This window comes from Chelmon rostratus, chromosome 14 (assembly GCF_017976325.1).
Source record: "Chelmon rostratus isolate fCheRos1 chromosome 14, fCheRos1.pri, whole genome shotgun sequence".
Lineage (NCBI taxonomy): Eukaryota > Metazoa > Chordata > Actinopteri > Chaetodontiformes > Chaetodontidae > Chelmon > Chelmon rostratus.
The window spans coordinates 18,610,780-18,636,653 of record NC_055671.1 but is presented as its reverse complement, the minus strand read 5'-3'; the positions used below and the strand labels follow the sequence as shown (position 1 = coordinate 18,636,653).

General features: G+C 40.6%; 1 protein-coding gene across 1 annotated transcript in view; it reads left to right on the top strand.

Annotated features, from left to right (window-relative positions):
- Window positions 1-25,874, top strand: part of fstl4 (follistatin-like 4) — a 188,541-nt gene that overhangs the window by 149,759 nt on the left and 12,908 nt on the right. Inside the window, exons 6-12 of the mRNA XM_041952258.1 lie at window positions 5,518-5,684; window positions 11,184-11,304; window positions 14,568-14,729; window positions 20,291-20,425; window positions 21,811-21,837; window positions 22,882-23,000; window positions 24,535-24,684. Of these exons, the coding sequence (XP_041808192.1) occupies window positions 5,518-5,684; window positions 11,184-11,304; window positions 14,568-14,729; window positions 20,291-20,425; window positions 21,811-21,837; window positions 22,882-23,000; window positions 24,535-24,684 (881 nt within the window). The remainder of the gene's footprint in view (window positions 1-5,517; window positions 5,685-11,183; window positions 11,305-14,567; window positions 14,730-20,290; window positions 20,426-21,810; window positions 21,838-22,881; window positions 23,001-24,534; window positions 24,685-25,874) is intronic.

Here is a 25,874-nt window from a genome sequence, read left to right as displayed (position 1 = left end):
AAAGTCACAGCGTTCTGCTCCTCCGCTTTGTGGCTTGATGTCTTACTCCAGCTCACGAGAGACTGGTCTCATAAAAGTGGAAAGGGACAACTCTCTGAGCTGCAGTCTTGAGCTTGCCACATTAGTTATTCCCTGGGAGATCTTCTACGTGCTCTGCATCAAATTTGTCTCTCTTCCTGCCTCACACGCACACACAAGTTTTAACTCCTTTTTTTAACGCACTTTTACATTCTTCCTCTCTGGCGTTTCAGCCTACTTTTTCCTTTTTCTGTCTTTTCTTTCTCCTTGTTTTATTCATCCTATTTTTCTTTTTTTTAAGCCCTATCTTTGTCTCTATCTTTTTCCCAAAATTTGGCCTTGCTCCTTCCTATTTGTCTTTCTCACTGTCTCTGTACTAACACTGTACATGTCCCTCTAGAGCTGGATACAGAGACCTCCCTGTTGGCCCCGTCAGCACGTCCATAGCTCAGTTAGCAGTGTTGATCGATCAGAGGAGCTCCTGAATTCCCCTGATAGTCAATTACTAACTTACACATTGGAGCTATTTTGGGAAATGGGAGGAAACAGTCGGACTCATTAGCTAGATAATGTCATGACAATCTTCCCCAGCAAGCCAGGACAGAACAGGCGCTGCTTGTGGATATGTAATTTGTCTGGATCATCTGAGAATGGGGCAGAATGTGGGAGGATGTTTGAACAAATTTTTATGGAGTTGCTCTTAAAGCGGAAGTAATCTTTGTGGTTGAGTAAACGTGTGTATAGCCTATAGGGCTGGTATCAAATGTTAATGTTGTCTGCGAATCACCCAAAGTGTGTTCAAAGTCTTTGTCTCCTTCTCAAGGTCAAGGTCACAGTAACAGTCCTTTTGTCTATAAAAGGAAAAAATAGCTGCACCAAAGGCAGACGTGATGAATAAAAACACATTGGCGAACACTGGAGCGAATTGAAATAACAAAACATGCTATTCACAAAAACTCACTTCACAAAAAAGTCACAAGGATGCAAGTGCACATCTGACTTCAAACTCCTGTGACCAAAATAAGCAACTGCTAAAAACCTCTCTCTGTCCCCCTGCACTTCTCTCTGTTCTCCAGACTAAGAATCTGAGCCTTAAACTTGACTGGTGGGTTTCAAAACCAGGTAGTGATACTACAACATAGAAAAGACTTTATGATACTCAATGAAAAGCAAGCATGAAACTTAAAGTAAGGCATTAGAAATATTTTCAGTATCAATACCTTCATATGTTACTGGCACAAATAAGGTAGGTTAGCTAGCTTGAACTAGCAACCTGGCTTTCTGTTTGTGTTTGCCCCTGTCACACCTATTGAGAGGCAAGACCCCCTGTCAACTGATGAATTAGTTATGGCGTCTATGAAGGGGTTTGTTGTTGAGCTAGGCTTAAATTAATTGAGCTGTGCCTCTTAACCCTGCTGAAACCTGACCCTGTCTGTTCAACCAGCTCCACTTTAACCTGCTGTCAACCGATGGCTGTTTTTAACTGTACAACATGAAAATTTTAACATTTAATCTGTCCCTTAATGACTCTTCTGTACCCAGTTCTATTCCTGGTTTTTGGCAATATTTTTTTAATATGTACATAGCCTTCTATTGTTGATTTTACTTTGCATGATTTATCTATAGTTGATTTTATTTTGTATCTTTTGTTTGTTCTACTTGTTGTGTTTGCTACCTCTCCTTGTGAATTTCCCTGGCATGGGATCAATAAAGTCTTACCTTCCTTGGAACAATGACGGCAGCAGTCATCAAATTTTCTAACAAAAGTTACACAGTTGTTTTTCACCCCAACTTTTCTTGGTCTGAAAAACTGTAACTGAGTTTAGATGGTATCAGGATTCATTTCATGTTGTCAGGATTAATTTCACTACTGGTCCATCTTTCACAGAGGTATCTATTTTTTCTTTTTCTGTTTTTAACTACAGCCTTTCTGACAGACATTAAAGTGAGGACTAATTCATCAGCAGAAAGTTTGAAAGTTTCGACTGACCTCATGTGAAGGGTGGCCAGACAGTTGCTGGAAATATTTAAACACAGCTGCCCATTTTGAATCATTGAACATTTATTTGACCTGGTATGTACAGTCGACAGCAGTGTTGCTGCCCAGCATTAGGGGCTTTGAGCTGAAGGTTATCTGTCAGTGCTTATTTGTACCTACTGTAGCTGTTGAAAGCAACCCCATCCTTCACAGGAGCCACTGTTTTATCTGCCATTGCCTATTAATTACAGTTCGTACTTCTGCTCTGACTGAACTTTGAAGAGGCGGTCCTCGCCAGCAGACTTTTAAAGCCGTATGCCTACTTCTCTACCTATAAGAGAATCAATGTTCAGTCACACTAGATGCCTATCTGAACAGTCAACTGCTGTGGAAAGACACAGCAAACCACATAGGTCCTACTTGCGTGCACTGGATTAAATTTAATGTGAGCAGTGGTCTTGTTGAAATTCATAGTGCCACCCTGAAACCACCCCTCCAAGCCATGTCAGATCAATGCACTTCATCCTTCATCTGTCCACATGGCACTCAAAGGCTGTTCTGCCACCCAAATTACTGCTCTGCTGAATTATAACTGTGTTGGATCTGGCAGTGCACTGTACCCAAGGCATTCTGAAATATCACTGACAGACCGAGCTGTCAGCCCGGATATATCTATCACCTGGAGAGCTATGTGAAACAGACAGCTAATATCCAGGGGTCTTTTACAACAGTGTTTGTCAAAAGTCTGGATCCGGACAGGAAGTTGCCCACAAACATTTCAAAGTCTGTTAGCCATCTACTTGAAGTGTGTTTTGACAATGAAATTGTCCCATGTGGGTGTTGAAATGAAAGTTTGTAGGGCCCTGTAAAATCCATTTGAATTTTTCTCCCAAAGTCTTTTTTCTGTTTAATTTTTTCTTTTACGAATTCTGTTTTATGATTTTAGCAAGTGAGTAAAGCTTTATTTATATAGCACTCTTTAAAACACAGCTTCACAATCAGGAAAAGACAAAAATTAATGAACAAATAAAGATACAGTAGAATACAAAACACAGCACAAGGAGGCAGACAAGAGGAGAGGCAGACAAGACAACCAAAAACAAAAAACACAGTCCAAAGTTTCAGCAAATCTAAAGGATGGGAGAAGATTATTCCAAAAAAAACTGCAAAGGGAAGATCGCCTTTTGTTTTGCAGGTGCGGGGATGGATAAAAGGCAGAGATTAGGGGGACGGAGTGGCCGAGAAGTGGAATGCGGGACAATGAGATCAGAAATGTAGCTGAGGGCAAGGTGATGCAGAGCCTTGTATGTAATCAAATTGCAGCTTATCCTGAATTTTACAGGAAGCAAGTGAAGGGAAGCAGGTGTGTGTGACTCCAAAGCACAGCTGCATAGGTTTTTTGTGTTCATTTGGCTAAGGTGCTGTGGAAAAAATGCTTATAATGGGTCTGAAAACCCTGATTTTTAGTTGCATCCACAGTTTGGCAATTTCCACAATATTCTGCGTTTTACTTGTACTCATTTTACTCACTCTGCTGTGATACTGTTCTTACAATGTCGTTTGGTCATCAACTGCAGGTCTTAAAAGCCAGTGTGTTTTTTTTTTTTCCATATAGATTTGTTTGCCCTTATAAGTTTTAGAAGTATAGATTTGATATAGTTGAGGAAGCTGAAGTCAGTAAACTCTAAGCATGCTTCTCAGCATGCTAGTGGTAGGTAATCTTAGATTGATGTAAGTTACATCAAAACATATCAGTCAGTGTAGTTTATTCTGCAACAGCTCTGCAGCTTCAGTTCTGATCATAGAGTAGCTCCATGTGTGACCAGATGTCATGCTTGGCACATGCTTTCAAGTTTACACTGCAGTGCTAATCATAGGAGGTGAAGGACATAAATACCCGCTGTGGAAAGACCATTTTAAAATCTGACAGTAGCAAGATGATAAGCTAACAAAGTTTGTAGCAGAACAAAGTTGTTTTCAGTTTCAGTTCAAGCATTATCACCCAAATCAGCTGATTGAGTTAAAAGTGCATCAGCTGTCTTTTCTTACAACACCTGAAACCACCTCAGTAAAAAGATGCCATCACAATGACCATATTTCATCAAGTTTTATTTTGGTTGGAATGGCTAACTTTCTGCAGAAAACCATGTATCAGAATATTTATTGTAATAACTTAAGTAAATAGAGGAATGAGTTGGCATGAGTTAGAGAATTGCTATTCTGTGCTGTATGTTCAGGCATTCCTTGTAATCAGGTTTTTCAGGGAATTGCTTGCAATGTTGAATAAATGAATTTTCTTTGCATGTGCTAATTGTATTAGCATTTACTTTGTAAATTAACACCCTTTTATTAACTCTGGGTGTTCAATTTCTACACCAAATGACAGATTTCAGTTTCTCTGCACCTTTTCTCTCACTTTTTTTCCCTCTAATTAGATCCTTAATCTTAATATATCCTTTCTTTAAATATTTCAGTACTGAACAGTCATGCGGCAAGGTTAGTTGATCGTATCGTATCAATCCAGTGTGTGTGTGTGTGTGTGCGTGTCCGTGTGCGTCTCAGCATTATGCTTGGATGGCTCCATTTAGATTTCTATCAGGTGTCTTTCTCCTTATTTAGTGAACCAAGTGTATCCTGTCCCCAGTCAATATTGGCCCAGGGTCACACACTGACATATCATGTCAGTGCTGACGTGCCTGAACTCCACATTCACACAATATCTCAGTGTCATCAGCATACTTGTGCTCCTCTCCTCTCCCTGGTTTTTTGTTAGCTTTTTTTTTTTTTTTTCTTTTACAGAATTAAAACAGAAATAATGCTATTTTAAGTGCATATAGTGCTGAGAGAGTTTAGAGAAAATAAAAAGAAAAATGAGATCTAATAGTGAGAATATATAGGACACATACTGTGTATACTGAATAGCCCACTTTGCTGCTGAAACACAGTTTTTATGTCTAGTTAAAACATTGGGCTTGAAGCAAGTTTAAAGTGACAATAAGGAAAAGGTCCAGTAGATGACAAAGTTTCCTGACTGTAACTGTGACTGTAGATTTCATGCCTGGCCGCACAGTGTGGTGACAGATACTATTTATGGTGCCAAGGGGAACCGGTGAAGAATAATTCTTAATTTGCCGTAAAGGTGAATTGAATTGGATGGCCATTTCAATGAACATAAATTTCCCTTAATGAGAAGAATGATATTTGGCTAGCTGTGTGTCCTCTGACACGTGGTCTTTTTTCATACAGGATATCCTTCACTCCCGGACAGCTGTTTATCCTCCCCGGTCCACTAGTAATGAGATGGATGCTTAGAAATGTATTAAGCTTGGCTACAGTTCCACTACATCAGCACACTCGCTCTGATTTGTGATTTTCTCTGCTTTCTTTTTTTCTCTCCTTCTTTCTCCATCTTCCCATTTTTCTAAATCTTTTCTTCTTACTCTTGTCTCTTATTTGCCTTTCTGGCATCCATTCTCTCGCTCCAACACCAATCATTTCCCTTCATGCTCTCATTCCAACAGAGGTTGTGCAGCTGAGCCTGGCGGAGGACCAGCGGATCAGCGTCTCCACGGTAACGGTGGGTCTCAGCGCCGTCCTTACCTGTGCTATCCAAGGGACGCTGCGCCCACCAATCATCTGGAAGAGGAATGGCATCATACTGAACTTCTTGGACCTGGAGGACATCAATGTAAGTGCATGTGGTTTTCTTCAGCAGGGATGATGCTGGAGAGGCTGCAGTTTGTTGATGTTGCTGATGGTGCTGGAGCTGATGGTGGTGATGGCCACAGGATCTGAGTGTTGCTTATTTCACAAACACATGCAAAGCCTAATGAGTAACTCATGTTGGTTGTTTTTTTACTAGTTATATAGCATGCAGTTTTTCAAAATATAGCAAAGTAAGAAAAACAAATACAAAAACTTCTTTGTTTTTGTTTATATTGATGGTGCTATATATGTAGTCTGTCTTAGACCATGTCCTACTGGTTACAGCATCACTCCTTATTTATAGTCAAGTGATAGCATTGTGAATACAATTAAAGCAGTATTAATAGATTTTTGGCCACAAGGGGCTGAAGGACTCCAACACAACGCTGTCATGGCTGATGTGTTAGCAAACAAGCACCTGCTTACTCATCAGAAGACACAACATGATCATCCTACAGGGATTGTGCTCATGATGAGTGTAAATCTAGCTTCCACTGTCCTTAAACTCCTGAGATATATCCGATTCTTTAGCCGTAGATGTTCAGCGCTCTGCGGCAGCTTGTTGCTAACTTTTTTCTCTGCTGTGTTGTGGCTGGGCAGGTAGTGAACAGCAAGTTTTTCAGAGTTTGGTTTGTGAAAACAGCTGATTGCTGCTGCTGGAAATCAGGATGATGAGAGCAATGTGACTGAACCATGCAGTTCATTTGCAGCAAACCAAAAACAGTGCGCTAAAAGAGACTGGAGAAAATTGTTTAACACCTTAAGGTGTGTGTGTATATGTTTTTAAAATGTTCCTGTCTAGTTTCTGTCTTTCTAATTTAATTGGACCACCTGATGAATATTTATCTTATTATTGACATTTATAAACTTCAGCAGTAAGATGGCACAGTTGAGGGGCTCTTCACATTGATTGAATACAAATAGTCTACTAACACTTTCTTCAAATTAAAATAATCACATGGCTGCTTTAAAAGTGTTATGAGCTCTGGGAGTTTTTCGGTTAACTTCTAATCATGAGCATGTTGCTCCTTTCTTGTATTTCCATTTGGTTTGCAGTACTCATAAATGCTGTTAGGATCCTGGGAGGTGAGCAAAGAATCCTGCCTTCCTGATTTAAAAAAAGCTCCTACTGTGTGTACCCTAATAATCAACCGTGCACAGGGCCTTCAAAGACTTCGGCAGATGACGAAATTTACGTAATGTTGACCCCTGCAGCCACACAGACGCCAAAACCATGAACTGGCCTTAAGCCAGAGAGGACGTGAGGAAGGAAGGGTGGCAGGAAATCGTTGGCAAGGAAAGTAAAATCGAGGATCAAACAAAAATAAACGTTTTGTTGCCCTGCCCTTAATAGAATTAAAAAAAAAAAAAAAAAAAAAACAGTAGAATTATAGCTTGCTCAGTGCTTAATGAACTTTGTGGCCCTGCTCCTGTTTGGGCACATCTGCTCAGGTGACAGCGCAGCACCGGCCTTGCTTTACCCACCGCCGGATCACAATTCACTAATTGCATGTTAATGAGCGGCCTTGTTGGTCTGCTGTGATGATGAGCCGATAAACAATGTCAAGTGTTAAGGTGGAGACTGGAGGAGAGGTGATGGCAACAGAGGTCCCTCAGGCTCTTGGCCGAGCATAATGAATTTGCAGGACGTAGAGAGGAGCCCTGTCTGTGCTTGGCTTTCGTCTCAGTCCAGTCAAAGATGAAACTAGAAATCCCTCAATTAATGAAAGAGATCACCTCAGTCCTTTGTTGTTTGTAGAATTTCTTCATAATCTGTCTGCCAGAATAAAAAACAGGCGAAAAAACAAAAAGTAATATGTAAAGCAATATGTTTTTGCGGGCAGCTGGTCAATTTAGCCAGTTTGGACAGCTGCCTCTTGTACAAAAGATTTTGTATTTTAATAGACTTCCTGGATAAATAAAGGATAAATGCTCCATAAAGTAATGAGAATGTCGACATTCAAATAAATTACCCAAAGTCCATAAAAGCAGAAGATAAACATGCAATTTTGTATATAGATGTAGAGCAATTTTTTTTTTAGAAATGTGTAAATGGAATGAGATGAGGGAGAGGACCTTACTTTCCTACATCCATCCATCCATCAGCTATATCCTCTGATCCTTTAAAGGGTTGCGGGGGGCTGGAGTCGATCCCAGCTGACGCTCAGGGAGAGGCAGGGCACACCCTGGACAGGTCAATCACATCACTTTCCTTTCAGCACGCTGTTTTCCTCTGTTGAACTGTGTTGAGTGGAAACAGGCTTATTTTCAAACGTTTCATTTGACAATGATTGAAATCTTTCTGCACTCTGGCTTGTAACCCCTCGAACCTGAGAGCTGAGCCTCCATTATAATCAGTCTCATTTGTCTGCTCTCTCATAGTATCTCTCTGTGTCTTTGTTCCCTTCCTGCACACCTTCTTCTCCACTCTACTGCTTGCATTTCATTTATTTCTCTGTTTTTCACTCTACAACAAAAAACACTGGTTACTCTATCAGATCAGACATAAGTGATCCCATCGCCAGGGTGTGCCAGGGGTAAGAGGGGGTGGAAGAGTTACAGCATGCCACAGCAATGAAATGCCAGAATGGACGACTTCTGGCCACCTCACTAATGGTTAAAACTGTCTGGCTCTGTCCAGATCACACTCTGCTCACACATGTTGCAAAATGTCGATAAATATGTTTATTCAGGGCCTTTTTATTGGGCATTAACTTTGTGTTTACAGTCGTTGGGTTATGGTTGAAAAATTAGACAAAGTGTAAATAAACACCTCAGGTTGTGGATCACCCAACACAGCTGCACAGAGCCGGTGCAGACAGCTGCATTGATTAAAGTGAGAGATACACTTGTGCTCAGGACGCAGGGTTAGTGTCCAAGAAAAACATATATATAAATATATTATGGGTCTCTATCGGCAAGCTATGTAATGTCTCTGTGCGGCAATATCACAGCATCATGTTTCATTTAACTTTATCATCTTTAACACACAATCCAAAACATATCCATAAGGTTAACTACTGTTATGGAGCGCATAGGCAGTTTTGGTGAGTAGGCATGTAGGGAATGGAGATGCAGAGAGTCAACTAAGCTAACTGGTTTGTTAGTAAGAATTTAAAATTCATTCGTCACTTGTGCTGATTAATGGAGCTCATCTGAGGGGCAGAAACATCTTTAAATGCACAACAGAGTGCAGTTCTTATGGTAGGTTAGTGAAGATTGTCTAAACATCATTGACCATGCCTTCAGTTGTAGATATATTACCTGATCTGCAGTCGGCACAAGCCTTGTTCTGTGTACAGTCTATTGGATGGTTCAGACCTGTTTCACCAGGTTTGATTGCATGAGAACAAAGAGACACAGTCAGTACGACAAACAGGCGCAGACAGAACACCAATACAATCTACAGCTGCTTATACTGTCGCTGCTGCTGTCCATCAGCCAGAGGTGTACATCTGAGGTGAGACTGGACACTGTTTCACTCAGAAATGAATAATGTATATTTCTTTATTGAAAACAATTACTGACAGCAACTGTGCATGTGCATTGCTACTACTTGCTAAACATAACATGAATCACTACTATTCAAGGTATTATGAAAAAGCAATGATAATAACCATTGGAGAACAGGTCAAAGGAGATATTGGTGTAATTTTGCATCTGGAAAAAAGAAAACTTCAATGAGGGACTTGAATTCTATTAATTTGAATGTGGCCACTGGCCATTTTCATGTATAATTTTTCCACTGCTTTTTTCCATTGCAAAAGCATATAATTTAACTTGACTGAAAATAAAAGCCTGTAATTTTCTCCTGAGAGTTTTTTCAGTCTGCTTGTCTGCGTACCTGCAGTCCATTTCATGAACTCAGTAGTTCTATTCTCATTATGTTGGGAGGACCTCGATAGACCCATTTACATCCATGTCTTCACAGTCACTATTGACAACAGCCAACCAGACACAATGCAAGTTCAGGGATCAGAGTGGAAGACTAAGTTGTTTTTGCTTTTTTGTCGCTAGTGCTGTACCTGAATCAGAGCTTCCAAGTAGATATTGACTGGCCAGTCTCAGTTTTAAGAAAATGCAGACCATTATTACTGATGTTTTTCACAAATGTATGACATATCATCCAACCTACTGCTCTGGTTATTTGACTGGTTTTAAATGAAGCTTGATGTTCACATATGCTAACATAGCTCCAGCATGTGGGTCTACAATCGATGATACTAGCCACGGAACATACAAACGCCAAATTCAACAGGCTAACAAGCATAATTAACAGTAAAGCAACACAGAAATGGCTAAACTTGCAGTTTCAAAGTTTGAAGTCTGTATCGATCATCTTTGAGCTCCAGCTTTAGTGAATTCTGCTCTGTTTTCACCCTCAAAGCAGTACAAAGTCTTCATAACAAGTCTTGTGTTTTAACTGCTTTGATTAAACATCAGGTTAGCACACAGTTAAAGAAATAAAGCCCCTCTCCATTTCAGTTCCAGTTTGGTGTGAAGTTTGCAGCCTAAAAACAGCATGAGGTTACACTCCAGGGCACCACGATTGATTCAAATAATCAACATTCAGGAGACAGCCCTAATGGATACCTCTTTTTTCACAGGGACCACAAAAGGATAGTTAAGATTTTAAACTAAAATATATTTGGCATAACCCGCCAGATATATTGCAGTCATACGTTTTAACTCAAGTGGTCTGCTCAGTTTTAATTGCCCTCGCTGGTGTAGTTGTATCTCTCACCTTAATTGTAAATTCTGAACTTTAAAGGCTGCCTAAACTCCCCCATCTTTCTTTGAAGGAAATCATTTCACTTTTTCCTGTCACAAAGTGCCCTTCTGTCAGGTCACATTAATTTCTCGAGCCCTCAGAACGAAAGCAGCCGTTTGTGGCTTCCATGTCACGACAGAGCTGCATCAGGACATCTGCTCTGCCACTTGGTGGGACAGCAAACTATTTAATGCCTTAATCCGCCCTAAGCTGTGGCTGGAACCCCCTGGTGACTGCCGCATGCTGCACCAACAACAACCAGCTCCATTCATCAACCTAATGGGCTTTATATTTTTAACCCTTGCCATTTATCAGGCTGAGGCAGCATGATGAGGGGAGAGAGGAGGATCAAATTCCCCAACGCCTGCTTCAGCTCAACAGGGAAACCGTTGATTCATGGTCTCTCTTCCTTTTCACATCACTCTTTTTCTCTCTTGTCTTTTCCCATCACTCCCTGCTGTTGTGTGCCTCCTCTCTCCTCTTGCGGCTCTCTCCAAGCATCCTTATGTATTCTATCACGCTACCTTCATTTCTCCCTCCCCTGTGGCTCTTTCCTGTCGCCCATTCCTCACCACTGTTCCTCTCCTACACCTCGTGTTCCTCATCTCCTTCCTTACCTCCTCTTCTTCCTATCTTGTGCTCTTTCGCCACAACCCCTGCCTCTTCTTCCTTTACTTAATTTTCCTCTTCCATCTCGTCCCTGCGTTACAGGACTTTGGGGACGATGGCTCCCTGTACATCACCAAGGTGACGACCATCCACATGGGGAACTACAGTTGCCATGCCTACGGCTATGAAGACCTGCATCAGACACATGTGCTGCAGGTGAATGGTCAGTAGTGGCTCATTTCTTACTTACAGTGGTGGGAGAAGTGTGGAGAAAGTCCTTTAGTTTTGTTTGTGGTACTCTGTTGTTCCCCAGTGAGGGGAATTTTCTTATTGCAGTGAAGAACAGCTAAAGAACAGTCTCAGAGGCAGTTAAGCCAACATGCTGTTGATTGAAATGTCTGGAAACAATACCATTTATACATTGAGAGCAGCATTTTCATGACATACTCCCACTGCCCTTTCAGAGACTCAAGTACCCCTCATTGTTCCCCGTCCATATGTAAGGTGCCTTCAAGGAATTCTTTTCATAATGACAACACAGTGGATGTGGTGGCAATTTTGCCACCATATTACTACCACTACATTTCATGTTATTTCTTATAGACACACACACACACACACACACACACTTTAGGTTTCCATTGCTTTTGGGAACATTACATAGACTTAGAATCATTTCCTGGAGATTTGCCCTAACCATAACAATAACTACTATTTGCCTAAACCCTAACCCAAGTTCGACTTTCTGGGTGACTGAATGATGGATTGAAGGCTTCTCTGCTGCCACAGATTTTCAGATATCAAATGTTACCATAAAACTTTTGATGTTTTTTTTATCTTAAATGCAGTGAAAGGAATCACTGAGGTTGTCACATGAGTTAGCGTTAACATATTGCATGTATCATTTACTTAGAAAGTAAATAAAATGCATTATGTAGGACTGCAACCAACAATTATTGATTAATCTTTCCACTGTTTTATCAGATACTTGATGATTGGTTTTGTCTTAAAATGTCAGAAAAAGTAAAAAATGCCCATTGTATTGTCCAGAACAAAGGCAATGTCTTTACATTTCTGATCAACACTCAGAAAACCTAAATATTATATGATTTCTGTCCATCAGGTAATCAATGAATCATTTCAGTTTTGACTTAATCAAAAAAATCCTCCATAATATGTAATTTTCCTTTTTAATGAAGCTATGACGCTTGTAAAAACATAAGTTTTCCTGCAGCTAAAAACTATCCATAAAGCTGTGTTGTTAACCCACGCGGCTCAGGGGATCACAGCATCGCACCAAAGTGACTCTCATGCTATGAAAAAACGACATGATTGCATACGTGGGGCTGAACACTAATTGTGCGTGCATGCAGCATATTCCCTTGATTCAGTGCAGTGGATAAAAGCTACTTAAGCTAAAATACATCTGAAAACCAGCAGACACACTCGCACTGATTTTGTCAGGCTGGACTTATCAAACTAATGTCTTGCTCATATTAATCATCTGCATAAGGTTCTTCTTCCCTGCCTTTAGACTGGAGAGTTATTACCAGGCATCTCTCCAAAGAAATCCAGGGAGTGAGAATTTTAAAATCCCCCTCCACCTGTACATAATAAATCAAAGATACATCCCCTTTCTTAGTTCTGCACTTTTGTCTCAGGGTGGCAGAGGAAGGGGAAATGTATTCAATTAAGTCTGTTTCGATTACGAGAGACAATAGGAGTAATTATTGTGTTTTTCTGATATGCTAATTGAAAAGAAATGCATCTGCATTGTAGACCTTCAACTAAAGAGGGAGTCGGGGTGATGAGAAGGGAGTCATGGAGACGGACTAGGGTCCTGAAGGGCGAGTTATCAGGCAACAGCAATTACCAAATGTTTGTGTAGGGGATTCGAGGTATTTCAAACTGGATAGGACGAGGTGAGATAAGGTGGAATGGAAAGGAGCCAATTGCCACATTAAACTAAGTGGATGGTTTGCACCGTGGTGTATTAAAGCAATAACACCAATGTTTCCTCTTTTTTTTTTACCGTGATGAGAGAAATGCCAGTGCTGCAGCTTCAGAATCACTGAAGTTCTCATAATCAGAGTCTGGTACTCTTTCTGCCATATTATAGTATCCTAGAATATGGCATCAGTGCTGTGGAAGAATGTGTCTGCAGTGTCAAGTACACAAGTATTATTAAAAATGGAAGAGTCGCTGTAGCAAGGTATTGTTTTTTTGATAGAAAAACAGAAGACGTAATATGAGATAGAGACACAGATTGCAGAGACTTTAAGCCAGGCTGAAGATGAGACATGACTGCGAGTAGAAGTACTTGTGTGGGAGAACTGTATTTGTGTGTGTGTGTGCAGGAGACTAGCATCTAATTTGTTGATGTGTATATGAGGTAGATCAAAAGAAGAATGAAGAAAAATTATAATTAAAAGGGGCTTTTAAGAAGTAGACAAAAATTATGCTAATACATCAATGTAAAAATGCTCCACTATAAGTAAAAGTCTTACAATCTACATCCCACTGAAGTAAAAGTCATAAGTATTATAAGCTAAATGCAATAAAGTACTCCTTGAGCCTCAAAAGGTCATGAAACCATCTGAGAAACGTGTCTTTGGTGTAACTGCTAACAACTCATAGGCATCTGAAACATGGCCAGGAGCCGCATCGACCTTTTGTAAGGGTCACATGTCAAACAGGTTGGAAACCACTGGTTTACTCTTTAAAATAAATGCATTATATTCTATAATCTTCTCATATTTTTGATGTAAAATCTTAATTTAAAAAGTAAGCTATAAGCTGTAGTGTAGAAGTATGTTGGAGTTCTGGTATAAAGTAGGATGAAATGGAAATGCACAAGTAAAGTACAAGCACCTTAAAATTGTATTCAAGTACAGTACTTGAGTAAGTATATACAGTTACATTCTGCTACTTACAATAATTAAAAATGTATAAAATTCATATTAATCTGGTGAAAGGGCTTAAGGGTAGAAACAATAAAACACAAGCAGCAAGCAACAGATGCGATATTAATAATGCATTAGGGTTAAGGGGCAAGTGTTGTAAGCTGAATGGGAGAGGTGAGGATTTGACAGCGAGGTGGAGACGGTGCCCAGCATCACAACCAGAAAACGACATCTTACCTGTTCATGTAAACTATTACCTCATTTTTCATTTTCCCCCTCGATTCCTTCACATTCATTTGCAGTCTTCTCCCCGGAGGAGGTGGTAAGTGGTAGATGCATCCAACATCTATTTCATGGAGGACTCGAGCTGTAATAAAGCAGGCCCAGAGCGCTTGGATTCTTGTTATGTGTGAATATATTCCATGCTGGGTGAGACAAATTCCTCTCTGCCCACTGCGTGTGTGGGTGTTTGTGCTATATTCCCCCAGGAGATACGGTCTACCATGAAACAGTGTGTAATTATGTTTTCACTCGCCGCTCTCCCTGTTTGTGTCTTTGGTTTTGTTTGCGTTTGTGCGTCCAGTCCCTCCAGTGATCCTGGTCTATCCAGAAACGCAGGCTCAGGAGCCCGGTGTATCTGCCAGCCTCCACTGCCACGCCGACGGCATCCCAAATCCCAAGCTCCTCTGGCTGAAGAACGGCATGGACCTGCAGCCCAGATCGTCCAAACAGCTCTCTCTCATAGGTGAGGACAGTTGAAGTGCTGTCAGCACACAATACGTTTCAGCAGATACCGTTTGTCACATCTCGTTGGTGCAGTGTTTTTGAATTGCACAGTGTTACATACCAACAGTACTGCAGAAATCTTTGTAAGCCAAGACAATGCATGTGGAAAACAAAGCTTAAAAAATCAAGCTGATGATCTCTCAAACAGACTCCTCTTTCTTCTTGTCAGCAGTAATATTTTGTTGTGCTTTTCATTTATTTACATTCCATACGGAGGTGATGAAACCAAGACTGTCTTCATTTTGCTCCTCTGACAAAACAAACACACCTTTTCTTTAGAAGTGAATGAAAAGGACGACTAAGAGAGAGAAGATAAAATGAAATATACTGTGTGTTGGGAGATGGCAGCTACTTATCCAGGCTAGAAAGGTGCTTTTAAAGACACACTCTCAGTATCACAGAGAGGGAGAGTAGAATGGAGAACGACTTTTCTTTTTATGGCCTAGTTCTCATTAAGGGAGAGTTTATTGGCTGTGTGTGGGTCATTACCTGTGGTAATAGCCTGTTATCAACCCTCAGACACTCAAACATGGGAGGTTCTGCAAGGTTCGCCAATACATAAACACTGCAGTGGCTATGTTTTCAGAGTTGCCAACTAATGTGGGCAATGGCAAGGGGCAGGAGTCCTACTTACAAAGATAATTTGTGCTTTTTTCATTAAAAACATTTAGGAAAGTGAAGAGAATAGAGTGAAAAAGTACATTATGTAGTACAAATTACCATTTTTATCCAGCCATGCTTCAAAAAGGAGATCAAAGGACATGCAGAGGAGGCGTGATTTGCTATTTCATTTCCACAAACCACATATAATGTCAGGATTGTAATACAGATACCGCCAAAGTGTTGCCTGTGTCCTCGTATTTGCCTTTTGTAAAGTCTGAACCACACACTGATAGTTGATAGTGTGGAGTATTGATTGTAAGCCACAGTTGAACAATGAAGAGAGGAAGTGCTTTGTGTAGCTGAGTGAATGAAACCATGTGCTGGAGCTGTTCGCAGTGCTGCAACCACTGAAGCCTGTTGTAGATCTTTGCCTGGTAATCCCTGTTGTTGAGATGGTTGCAGAACAAACCTCTTAACACAGCTACATGGTCACCTGGATGTGTGACGTTATAGATCATGATCTTTTTGACCTTGATGCATTATGGGAAAAAGACACAGTATCACTTTATATGAAGGTGTACAAACATTCATCATGAAGTAGTTGCTTATTAGCATGCATATTAGGAGCATATTGTTTGAAAATGGAGCTCAAGCTGCTGTGGCCAAGGGCTGTCAGTCCAGTTTTATGAGTGTTAACAAAGATGTTCCTCAGGGTTCTAGTCTAGGACTCTAAATTTTTGTAAATGAATTAGGTGAAAAACTTACAAACAGTACAATTCATCAGTACACAGATGATGCCATTCTATTTACAACAGCGCCCTCTGTTGCCAAGGCAGTTCTGAATTTGCGTTTTGATTTTTGTAATGTACAGCAAACTTTGATTGATCTTAAATTACTGTCAGACCCAGTCCGGCTCAACTGAATATTACTGATCTTAATGGGACTCCAAGAGAAAGAGTATCATATCATAAATACCTTGGTTTCTTGCTGGATAGCAAGCTGTGCTTTAAAAAGCATATTAAAACAAGTCCTGAAAAGGAAAACTGACATGTTTTTTTGATTGAAATAAGACTTTTATTAGTCAAAAGTACAGAAAACAAAATGTCCAGTCAACCTTTTTACATATTATGGACTATGGTAATGTAATTTATATGCATTATTCCTCCTCCCATCTTAAAACCTAGCAGTCTCTCATTTAGCACATCCGTTCATAACGGGATGGTTGGAACACATCAGCGTTTACTATGAGAAAGCTGGGTGGCAGTCAAAAGCAGTAAGAAGGGAGCAGCACTGCATTCGGCAAACTACCTGAGTATCTCTCCTGTCTTCTCAACTATAACTCAAGTTCGCACTGCACTTGGTCCCAACACTATTTGGTCCTCAAGGATCTCCATGTCAATACTGAGATTGGGAAAGTGGCTCTAACATACTACGCAGTAAACAAATGGAACAACGTGCAGAAACTCTTGTTTATTTTGCAGTGACGTTGACAATACATGCGCTGTACCAGATTTAACGAGAAGCCCTTTTTCTGTGTCCATTGTTAACCTCTATTGTTTTATACGTATTGTAATTATTAGTTGTATTTATGTGTTGTTATCAGGACGTCACTGCAAAAGAGAGCTTGCTCTCAATGGCCTTCTCTGGTTAAATAAAGATAATGTATATGTGTGTGTGTGTGCTCCTTATTAGTCATTATGAAGCACTTAATGTCTTATTCTGCATGACTGTATTCTTTAACTACTGGGCCATTAAGTAAGAGTTTTCCCTCTATAACCTAATTAGTGCTTATTGATTGTATGGAAGGAAGTTCCTAATAACCTAATAATCCTAATTCTCCTGCTTAATAAACCTAAGACATTAATGAGTGCTTTATAATAACTAATAAAAAACCAATATGCGACTAATATGCATGCTAATAAAATACTAGTTAATGGCGAATATATGTACCTTAATATAAAGTGTGACAGAATACACTTTTCCCCCCAGACCAGTTAGAAATAAGCTCATTGTCACTATAACCACATTCCTTGTTAATCCAGGGTAATGAATGGCTGCAAGTTGTTTTTGTGGCTGAGGAGTAAAAACTGTGAGCTAAATGCCTTTGACTTGTTTAGTAGGCCACAGAGAAACTCTTACGTCAAGGAGCAGCATGGACAGATTATCATGACCGTGCATAGTCTTTCCCGGTAGGAAACTGGGAGCACAATGGCACACAGTCTTTACACGCATCATCTATGACGTTGTAAATATGTTAATTATTATTTGATTAAAACAAGAAGCAGCAGATAATGTAGTGTAGAGATACCAGAGTCGAATCACTCTCTGATCCCATCTAATTGTATCTAAGCTGCTTTTTCTCTTTGCCGACCTGCGAGGAGGATGCTCTTTCATGTTGAAGTGGTGGTTGACACTTGACTCAGCGTTCATTTCTACTCAGACCGCCATTAAATTGGCTAAAGTTTCTACCAACTTAAACACAACTCCTTCAACCTGTAAAAGCAGATTTTTTTTCCACATTGCAGCAGCGTATGCAAGCTGTAAACACAACACTGACATATTATCACCCCTTAAGTTGATATGGCAAATGTGTAAGCAAACAGTAGCCTATTTATTTTGCATCGATTTGGATTTTGTGTTCTGGCCACCTGATAAATGCAAGTTCAATATTCACTAACTCCTCAGGGAAATATCTGGCTATTTAGCTGCTAAATGTTGGGCTTTGTCAACCACTTAGATGCTTAACTTTTTAAACTGTCTGCCATTGGGTACAGGTACAGTATGATTTAGAGCTTTTCCGCTGAACATAGGTGCCTTCCCTGTCCAAAAACACGATGACCAAGCTGTAAGAGGGGTCATGTGATCCCCTGTTAACATGATAATTCAATTATAGATGCCTTAAAGGTGCTGTGTGTAAGATATGGCCAAAATGTTTTTTCAAACATTCAAAAAAAATTAACTTACATTATGAACAAAATGTGAAGTAATGGTCAAAGACGTCTTTGTATTGTGTTGCAGAGATATCTTCTGGTTAGCATGCTAGCCAGCTAGCCCCGGCCAGTCCTGTCTTGAAATACCACTTTCTACCTCAGGAGGTGATAGTCCTGTAGCATAGCTCTATGGTATAGCTCTGGTTCCATTTAAGGCCAGGGCCCCCCATTGACTCCTGCCTCCCAGGAACACATCCCATCGGCCCTTGCAGTAATACACCTGTAAAGAAGACGAAAAATCAAAATTTAAGACAAAACCAGTCAAAATCCCTGTCATCACAAACCGCTACAAGCTTGCAAAGTAAGGATATGAGTGATATAATTTAATGAGTGGTTGATTCAGTGGTTTTCAATAAGAATTGATCAGAACATAATTATTAATTAGAAGTAATTAGAGTAGTGTCTCATTCTGTGAAGGCCTGCTTCGAGGCAGTTTTCACTTCAAAGCATTACACACTTTTACCCTGATAAAAGAGAATTATTATCAGAATCCAAGAGACATTTCACTAATATGAAAAGCTTTGCGTCAACTTCTGTAATGTCTTGTTATTTTACAGCCCAGTAAGCATGAATAAGAAGGTAGAGATAATCTTCGACATAAAAAAGCTTTTGCAAGTGTGTGCTTTATTGCTGTTTGGTGTATTCAGTTGTGCAGGAAGACGAGCACTAACAATGTGCTAGCTTTAAGTTTTATCTGGTAGAAAGAAGATGTGAGACGAATAGAAGAAACTGGGTGCAGAGACTGAGAGAGTGTGGATGTTAGATGTTACAGACACTTCCAAGAGACATACAGAAAGGGATGAAAACTGAAACTTTCTTTTATGTTCTTGTGCAACATGCCCTGTAAGAGCACCACTGTGACACATGCACATCAGTCTCCCCACCAAGTGCGTGGTGTTGTGTTCAGCGTAGTGCTCCATATAGTACAGGAAGGATCAGAGTGCAGCTGTACATCACAGAGCTTGATGCTACAGCAAACATCAGAGAGTCTGCCTCTGATGATGACCTCTGTGAGTTAACATGGCCGGCATCACCTGTCACCTCCATCTAACATCACTGCTGCATCTTGATGCAAACAGTGCAGCATTGTACAATATGTGAGGGGGAACATGAGTGTGAAACCAGACGAGACTTCACTCATGTACTGAAAGACAAAAAGGCTATTGAAGTCGAATGTGAAGAGTTGTTTTACTGAGAAGCAAAGTATTCATCAGTTACTGAAAGTTGACAAGGTATCAAGTTTACTTTATTGTTATTAGTCTTATAATTCAAACACAGTCTTAAAAGAACACATTGTACAACAACAAATAAAAACAAACTGAGACGTTTTCTGATGTTTATAGTAACGTTAACGGCTGATGAGTCTACAGTATCACATTTGCAAGCTCGCTTTTCTCAAGACAGTTACAGGATATAGAGAGAGTCTGTAGCACACACAGACTTTTCTGGGTTCAAAATAATTAATGACACAAGTTCTGAACAAATTCTGGTTTATGAGCATTAGTGACTGCTTGATATTAGGTCACAGCTTCCATATTGGATATATGAACACATCGTCAGGGTTGTGGTTCGACAGCTTTTATCAAACAGAAATGCACACGTAATCTACTCTCCAAATCAGGCATCTCAAACCGGTTCCATAAAGGGCCGCGTGGCTGCAGGTTTTCATTCCAACCCAGGAGGAGCACATCAGGCCAACCAATCAACATCAAGGGATCACTTAGTTGTCAGCTGAAGACTGAGATCAGCTGATTAATTGATTCCAGCCTGGTGTGTTCCTCCTTGGTTGGAATGAAAACTTGCAGCCACGCGGCCCTTTATGGAACCGGTTTGAGATGCCTGCTCTAAATGTTTCAAATAATGCAGCAGCAAAAAACGATCAGAGTAACACTCGTTTCTTTTGGTTTTGTTCCATCTCTTCTTGTAGCAAACGGTAGCGAGCTCTTTATTGGCAGCGTTCGGTACGAGGACACCGGAGCCTATACCTGCATCGCCAAGAACGAGGTGGGAGTGGACGAGGATATCTCCTCGCTGTTTGTTGAAGACTCAGCCAAGAAGACTCGTAAGTCACACAGTGTCGAATTTCACCTTTTCCTGTAGTAAACTCAGTAAAATGGAAACCTCATCTCTGTCGAACATGATGCCAAAAAGAAGTAAGACCTCGCTTTGTTTTGCAGGAAAAGAGTTTATATGATTTCTTATGCTGGTTTAGATAGTAATGGCATGGCTGCCACTTATACATCATTTTAAGTAGTATCTAAGTGGTGGCTTAAACACCGCTTGTGTTGACAAGCCTTTACAAATGCCTCATGTGTCGCCTGCGCCATGATTGCAGTAAACTCTAGAGCTAATAAGCACAAAAAAACACTTTATTTCAAATGACTGTCAGGTGATCCCTTATGCCTTCAGATGGCTGAAAGGAAAAGTAAACAGCCTCAGACAGTTGTTGATATTAGATCAATAGTAAAGCAGCATCGACTGTCAGCCTGGTATCTTTTAAAGTATTGCTTAAATCAGACAACACAATATCAGCTCTGTGATGCCCCAGCCCGACAGACGAAGGCCGTCCAGAAGAATGTCTCACAGTAGAATGGCTCATTTTATCCCATTTTTTACAGTGGGGGACAACAGATTCAAAACATCCAAACTGAAAGAACAGCATGTCAGTCTTCTCACTGTTTGTCAATTTCTGTGACATTGACCCAGAGAGCTCTTCATATACAACTGTTAACAAGATGAAGTGAAAGAGGAACAAAGTTCAAGTTCGGCCAACCATTAAACATTTCACTGTCACCCTGGGGTCACGAGCATTATACCAGAATAATCACAGACAGAGCAAGCATGAAACAATGTTTATATGTGTAAATATTAGTTGTTGGTGCAAATAAAAATGAATTTAGACTATCATGTTCATGAAGATTTATCTAAATTCTGATAGCGTGTGAGGAAACACAGCAAAAGTTTCGACAGCAAAGATGCTGAAGATGTGAAACATCAGTTTGATTTATTTCACACTGTAAAAAGAATTAGTGGAGGAATCATTCTATGGTCTATTCTGGCTGTAGCGATCTCACTGAAACAGTTTAAAACAATCAGATCACATATTTCATGTTACTTTAACGTTTGGCATTTCATTAGATTCTGTCATGTTGACGAGTTCACCATCTATAACCGAGAAAGTTCTCATCGAGCCAAGTGAAATAACACAGAGTAGTTGATGACTGGACCTCTAAAGACAGGAGTGATCTCTTGATTTAGGAGGAAATATGGCGATGTCAACACCAGTGAGGCACATTTTTCAAATAAGTTTTGTCTTTGCATGCCACGAGAGAAATCACCTCCACTGTTTCTCGGAGGATCTGTCTCTTTTTTTTTTTTGTGATTTAATGTTTTTAATCTCTTTCTCCTCCCCTTTCCCTTTCGGTCGCTCGCCGGCTGACTCTGCAGTTGCAAACATTCTGTGGCGAGAAGAAGGTAATGCATTTCAGTTCTCAGAGCGCCTTCGTGTTCTCGTGAATGAGGACATGTGGCAGACAGGTGATGCTTGCCATGCTGTCCAGAACAATCACAAAGTTGTTTTCTCTCCAGCAGAACTTGCTTTCCTCCTTGCGTGTCCAAGGTGTTTCATCCCTTCGCTGGTGTGCTTTGTAATCTGTTTTTCAGATCACCTGGGGAGGAAACATTTACACACAAGCAGGGATTTTATTCATTTTGCAAATAATACCACAGACCCAGTGTGGGGGCTGCAGGAAAAACAGCTTTGTGGTTTTCAGCGTTAGACAAATCTATCCGGTCTTTACACTGTATATATTTTTACCACATCAGCATGGCCGCAAGTACAGGTTTACTACTGCACTGGAAAACCCGCTGCGGTTTGGAGTACAATACAAATACAATCTGTTTTATATACATCATCACCACATCGGGTTTACCACAGAACCGAAAGAGGCCAGTGAGGTTCAGTAGGCATTTGGATTATATGTGAGTGTTTATCAGCACTCACAGTTGATTTTGCCTCATTAACAAGGTGTGTGTGTGTGTGTGTGTTATATGTGAACAAAGTGCTTGTTTTTGTGTCATTTGTCAGTGTTTTGCTGTATATTTTGCTTTTTTGCAGTGATAGCTTGTTCATCCATATGGCTCAACATCAGACTGTGATCCTTGCTAACTCATCAGCTGCTGTTCACGCAGAGCAGACAATACGCGAAACGTTTCTTCTAAGAGACAGTGCCTTTAATTTGACGCGTCTTGCTACAATATGTTGTTGACATGTTGCTGACAGGGTCTTTGTAGGCATTGTCAAAATGGCTGGCAGCCGCACACTGCCCATCCCCGCTAACGCAATAGCATGCTAACAGGAGTCCTGCTGTGTCTCCTCCAGCAGGGAAATTGAAATGCCCATCACAAATGTCAGATAAGATGGGGGCAGGATTTTCTGCTGTTTTTAATTTGTGTTTGTTGCTCTTTTTTTTAAAGCTCATTTGTCAACATTTTCTGTCATCCTGTCTTCTCTTCCAGGGTTGAGCGTGGGGAACATGTTCTATGTATTCTCCGACGAGGGCATCACCGTTCTGCAGCCCAGCGAATGTGAGATACGCAGACACATGAAGCGGACAGACAGGATTGTTGCAACTTATGTAAGTGCATATTGTGTCTTGTTTTTTTTCTTTCACTAACAAGATTTAATAGTGCAATAGATTAAATAAGATTAAAGTAGAGTAAAATGGCCATATCAGGTAATGCGTAGTTTTCTCCATGTTTCATTAAATAGATCTCAGGATGGTGGTGTTTGTAACTGCTGAGCTGATGCCTTTAAAATCAAATTACGTGCAAGGCAGAAAGATGTCACTAAATGTTCGTTTTTACATTAAGAAAGGCACTCACACAATCATGACACATTAGGTACACAGCTAAGAGCATCTTACTCCCAGTCAGTAATAGGGCTTAATTAGGTTGGCGTACCATAAAGCACCGCAAGGTACCAGGTGTTGTGTTCTTCAACAGGAAGCGACGTAAACACAAAATAATAATAATAATAAAATACGTCTTTGCAATCTTCTCCATCTCTCTCTCTCTCTCTCTATATATATATATATATATATATATATTTTCATCAATCTCTATGCTAGAGTAATTCAGTACAGTTTCAGTTTGAAGTAAATTGTCCCCAAAATTAAGGCCATTCTTCCCTTTCTCCCCCTTCCTGTTGTCAGTGGGCACCTCACCTCACTAAATGTAATGGGATTACTTGTGTCCATTAGTCAACAGCTTGCACCGGTAGGCTATAGAGTCTATGCACGTCTACCCCCAGGCTTTTAATCCACTGGATAACATCCCTCTCCCAGAGCAATGGGCTTTAGATGGTAGAAGTTGCTTGTTCCTCTGAGGGATTTAGGTTTTACGCGACCCTGTAATTGTATTAGAGATCAATACAAACTCAATAAGCCATGTGTTAGCTAGTTCCTGCTGTAAACAGCAGTTTCTTCACTTTGGAGAGGTGGAAACTCTTGAAACTCAACCAAGAGAGTGTGTGTGTGTGTGTGTGTGCACGCGTGCGTGTTAGTCGTAACATACCAGCACACATATTGTGTGCGAGGGAGTGTGTGTAAATGTCTTGTCAGCAAAACCAGCAGGCTGCAGGGCCTGTGGAGGCTTATGTTACTGGAGTCAGATCTGGTATATGAGTTTGTTGATGTTTGTTTCAAACTGAGGCACAGTCTGATTTCTGACTTGAGTATTTGTAGTTTAGTTTCTGGTTTCTATCATTCATCTTTGGCTTTCTGGCTGGTTTTGTCAAAGCAAGCATTTCAAACATGGCACCTTGGGCTCTGCAAGCATTTTTCACTACTTTCTAACATGTAATCTACTAAACAATCCATTGTTAAATGAATGTTAAAAAAATATATATGAATCAGTAGACACAGAACAGAAAAAGAAAACAATGCCACTCCGCTCTTTGATTCCTTTATTCCAGTTTGTTTTGAACAATTAATTTGACCAGAATTTTGCAAATTGATACCACGTTGTGATCATGTTGTGGATTACGACTCCAGTTAAAGTAGATTTTGAATTATTGCCGTAAGCCTTCATCATATACAGACTCCACCATCAGGAAATCCTGCCAGCCTCCTCCTCCCATCATCCTCTCTGTTCTCTGTTGGTTCTTCCCAGGAGGAGATGTGCCCTAAAGGTGAGGGGGTGTCACCTCAGCACTGCGTGTGGTCCTCAGCAGTCAACATCAGGGATAAGTACATCTACGTGACCCAGCCCCTCCTGAGCCGACTGCTGGTTGTCGATATTCAAGCACAGAAGGTGGTGCAGGTGGGTGGAGCAGGTATCAGGCCTGTTGCAACACACCAAACTGTCGTCTCAGAGCATCTCAGGAATTATTTATCCACGAGTAAATGACTGACACTATAAAGCTTCGGTAGAAAACTTTGTATACTGGCAGAGTTACATGTTAGTAAAAGTTCAGCACTCCGAAAAAAGTCAAATGAGAAACGTAAACTCAAAAAGAGATGTGAAATCAAGTCCAGGTTTCTCTGGAGTGGACAGTTACTGCTGTTGAGAATACGACATCTATTTTTTAGAGATAGCCCAGTCCGTTCATTCAGATCAGCATCAGGGCCAATCCGAGCATAATTTCATGGATTCATATCGACTGAAAATAAAGCCGATCAAATTGCACCCTGTCTTTACTGTTCTCTGCTGTGTTTGGTCCATGTTGGTCTGACAGTGTTGCAGCGCTGCTCTCCTTTACAACATTCAGGCTCCACAACACGAGCATTCTGCTCCACATGCAAGTGAAAATGAGAATCTGTGAATGTGAAAATCTCTAAGTTTGGACACAGGTTCAGCTATTTAAAAATAGGCCAATTCTGACGCTAATCATCGTTAGAGAGCAGAGTACAAACCATTGAGGTGCAGCAGCTTCTCATTTTAGCTGACCGTCACTTTCACCACATTAAACGATAAACGTGGCCGGCGGCATTTCAGCTGTCACTAATTAACTTCAATGAATAAACTTGATGACAGGACAACATTACTCTTGTCTGTCATCTGGTTGGAGTACTCTCTGTCTATACTCGTCAAACTTTCAAAATTTAAACTATGTGCATGCAGCCTGTTTGGCCACATGTCAAACAGCGTCACCAACATGATGATTCCATTCTGCCACCGATGCAAGAAGACCACATGCAAGGTAAAATAAATCAAGTGCACCTCAAGCACTTGAAACAATATGGTGCCCAGGTGGGTGCTGGCTGCCTTGCTATTCATCTTGCCTGTAACGGCTGTTTAGAGACTGAATCCCTCAGGGGTTCTTCCCAGGGTCAACATCATTTATACTGAGGTACAGCATGAGAGGAAATAGGCCTGACTCAAGGAGAAGGAGGCGGGAGAGGAGAAGGGAGATAAGTGAAAGTGCGAGCAGAGAATGAGAAAGACGGTTAAATGAGCAGGTAGCAGTGCAGAAATGTCATTAGAAGCCTGTAACCTGACCTTGTTATCAG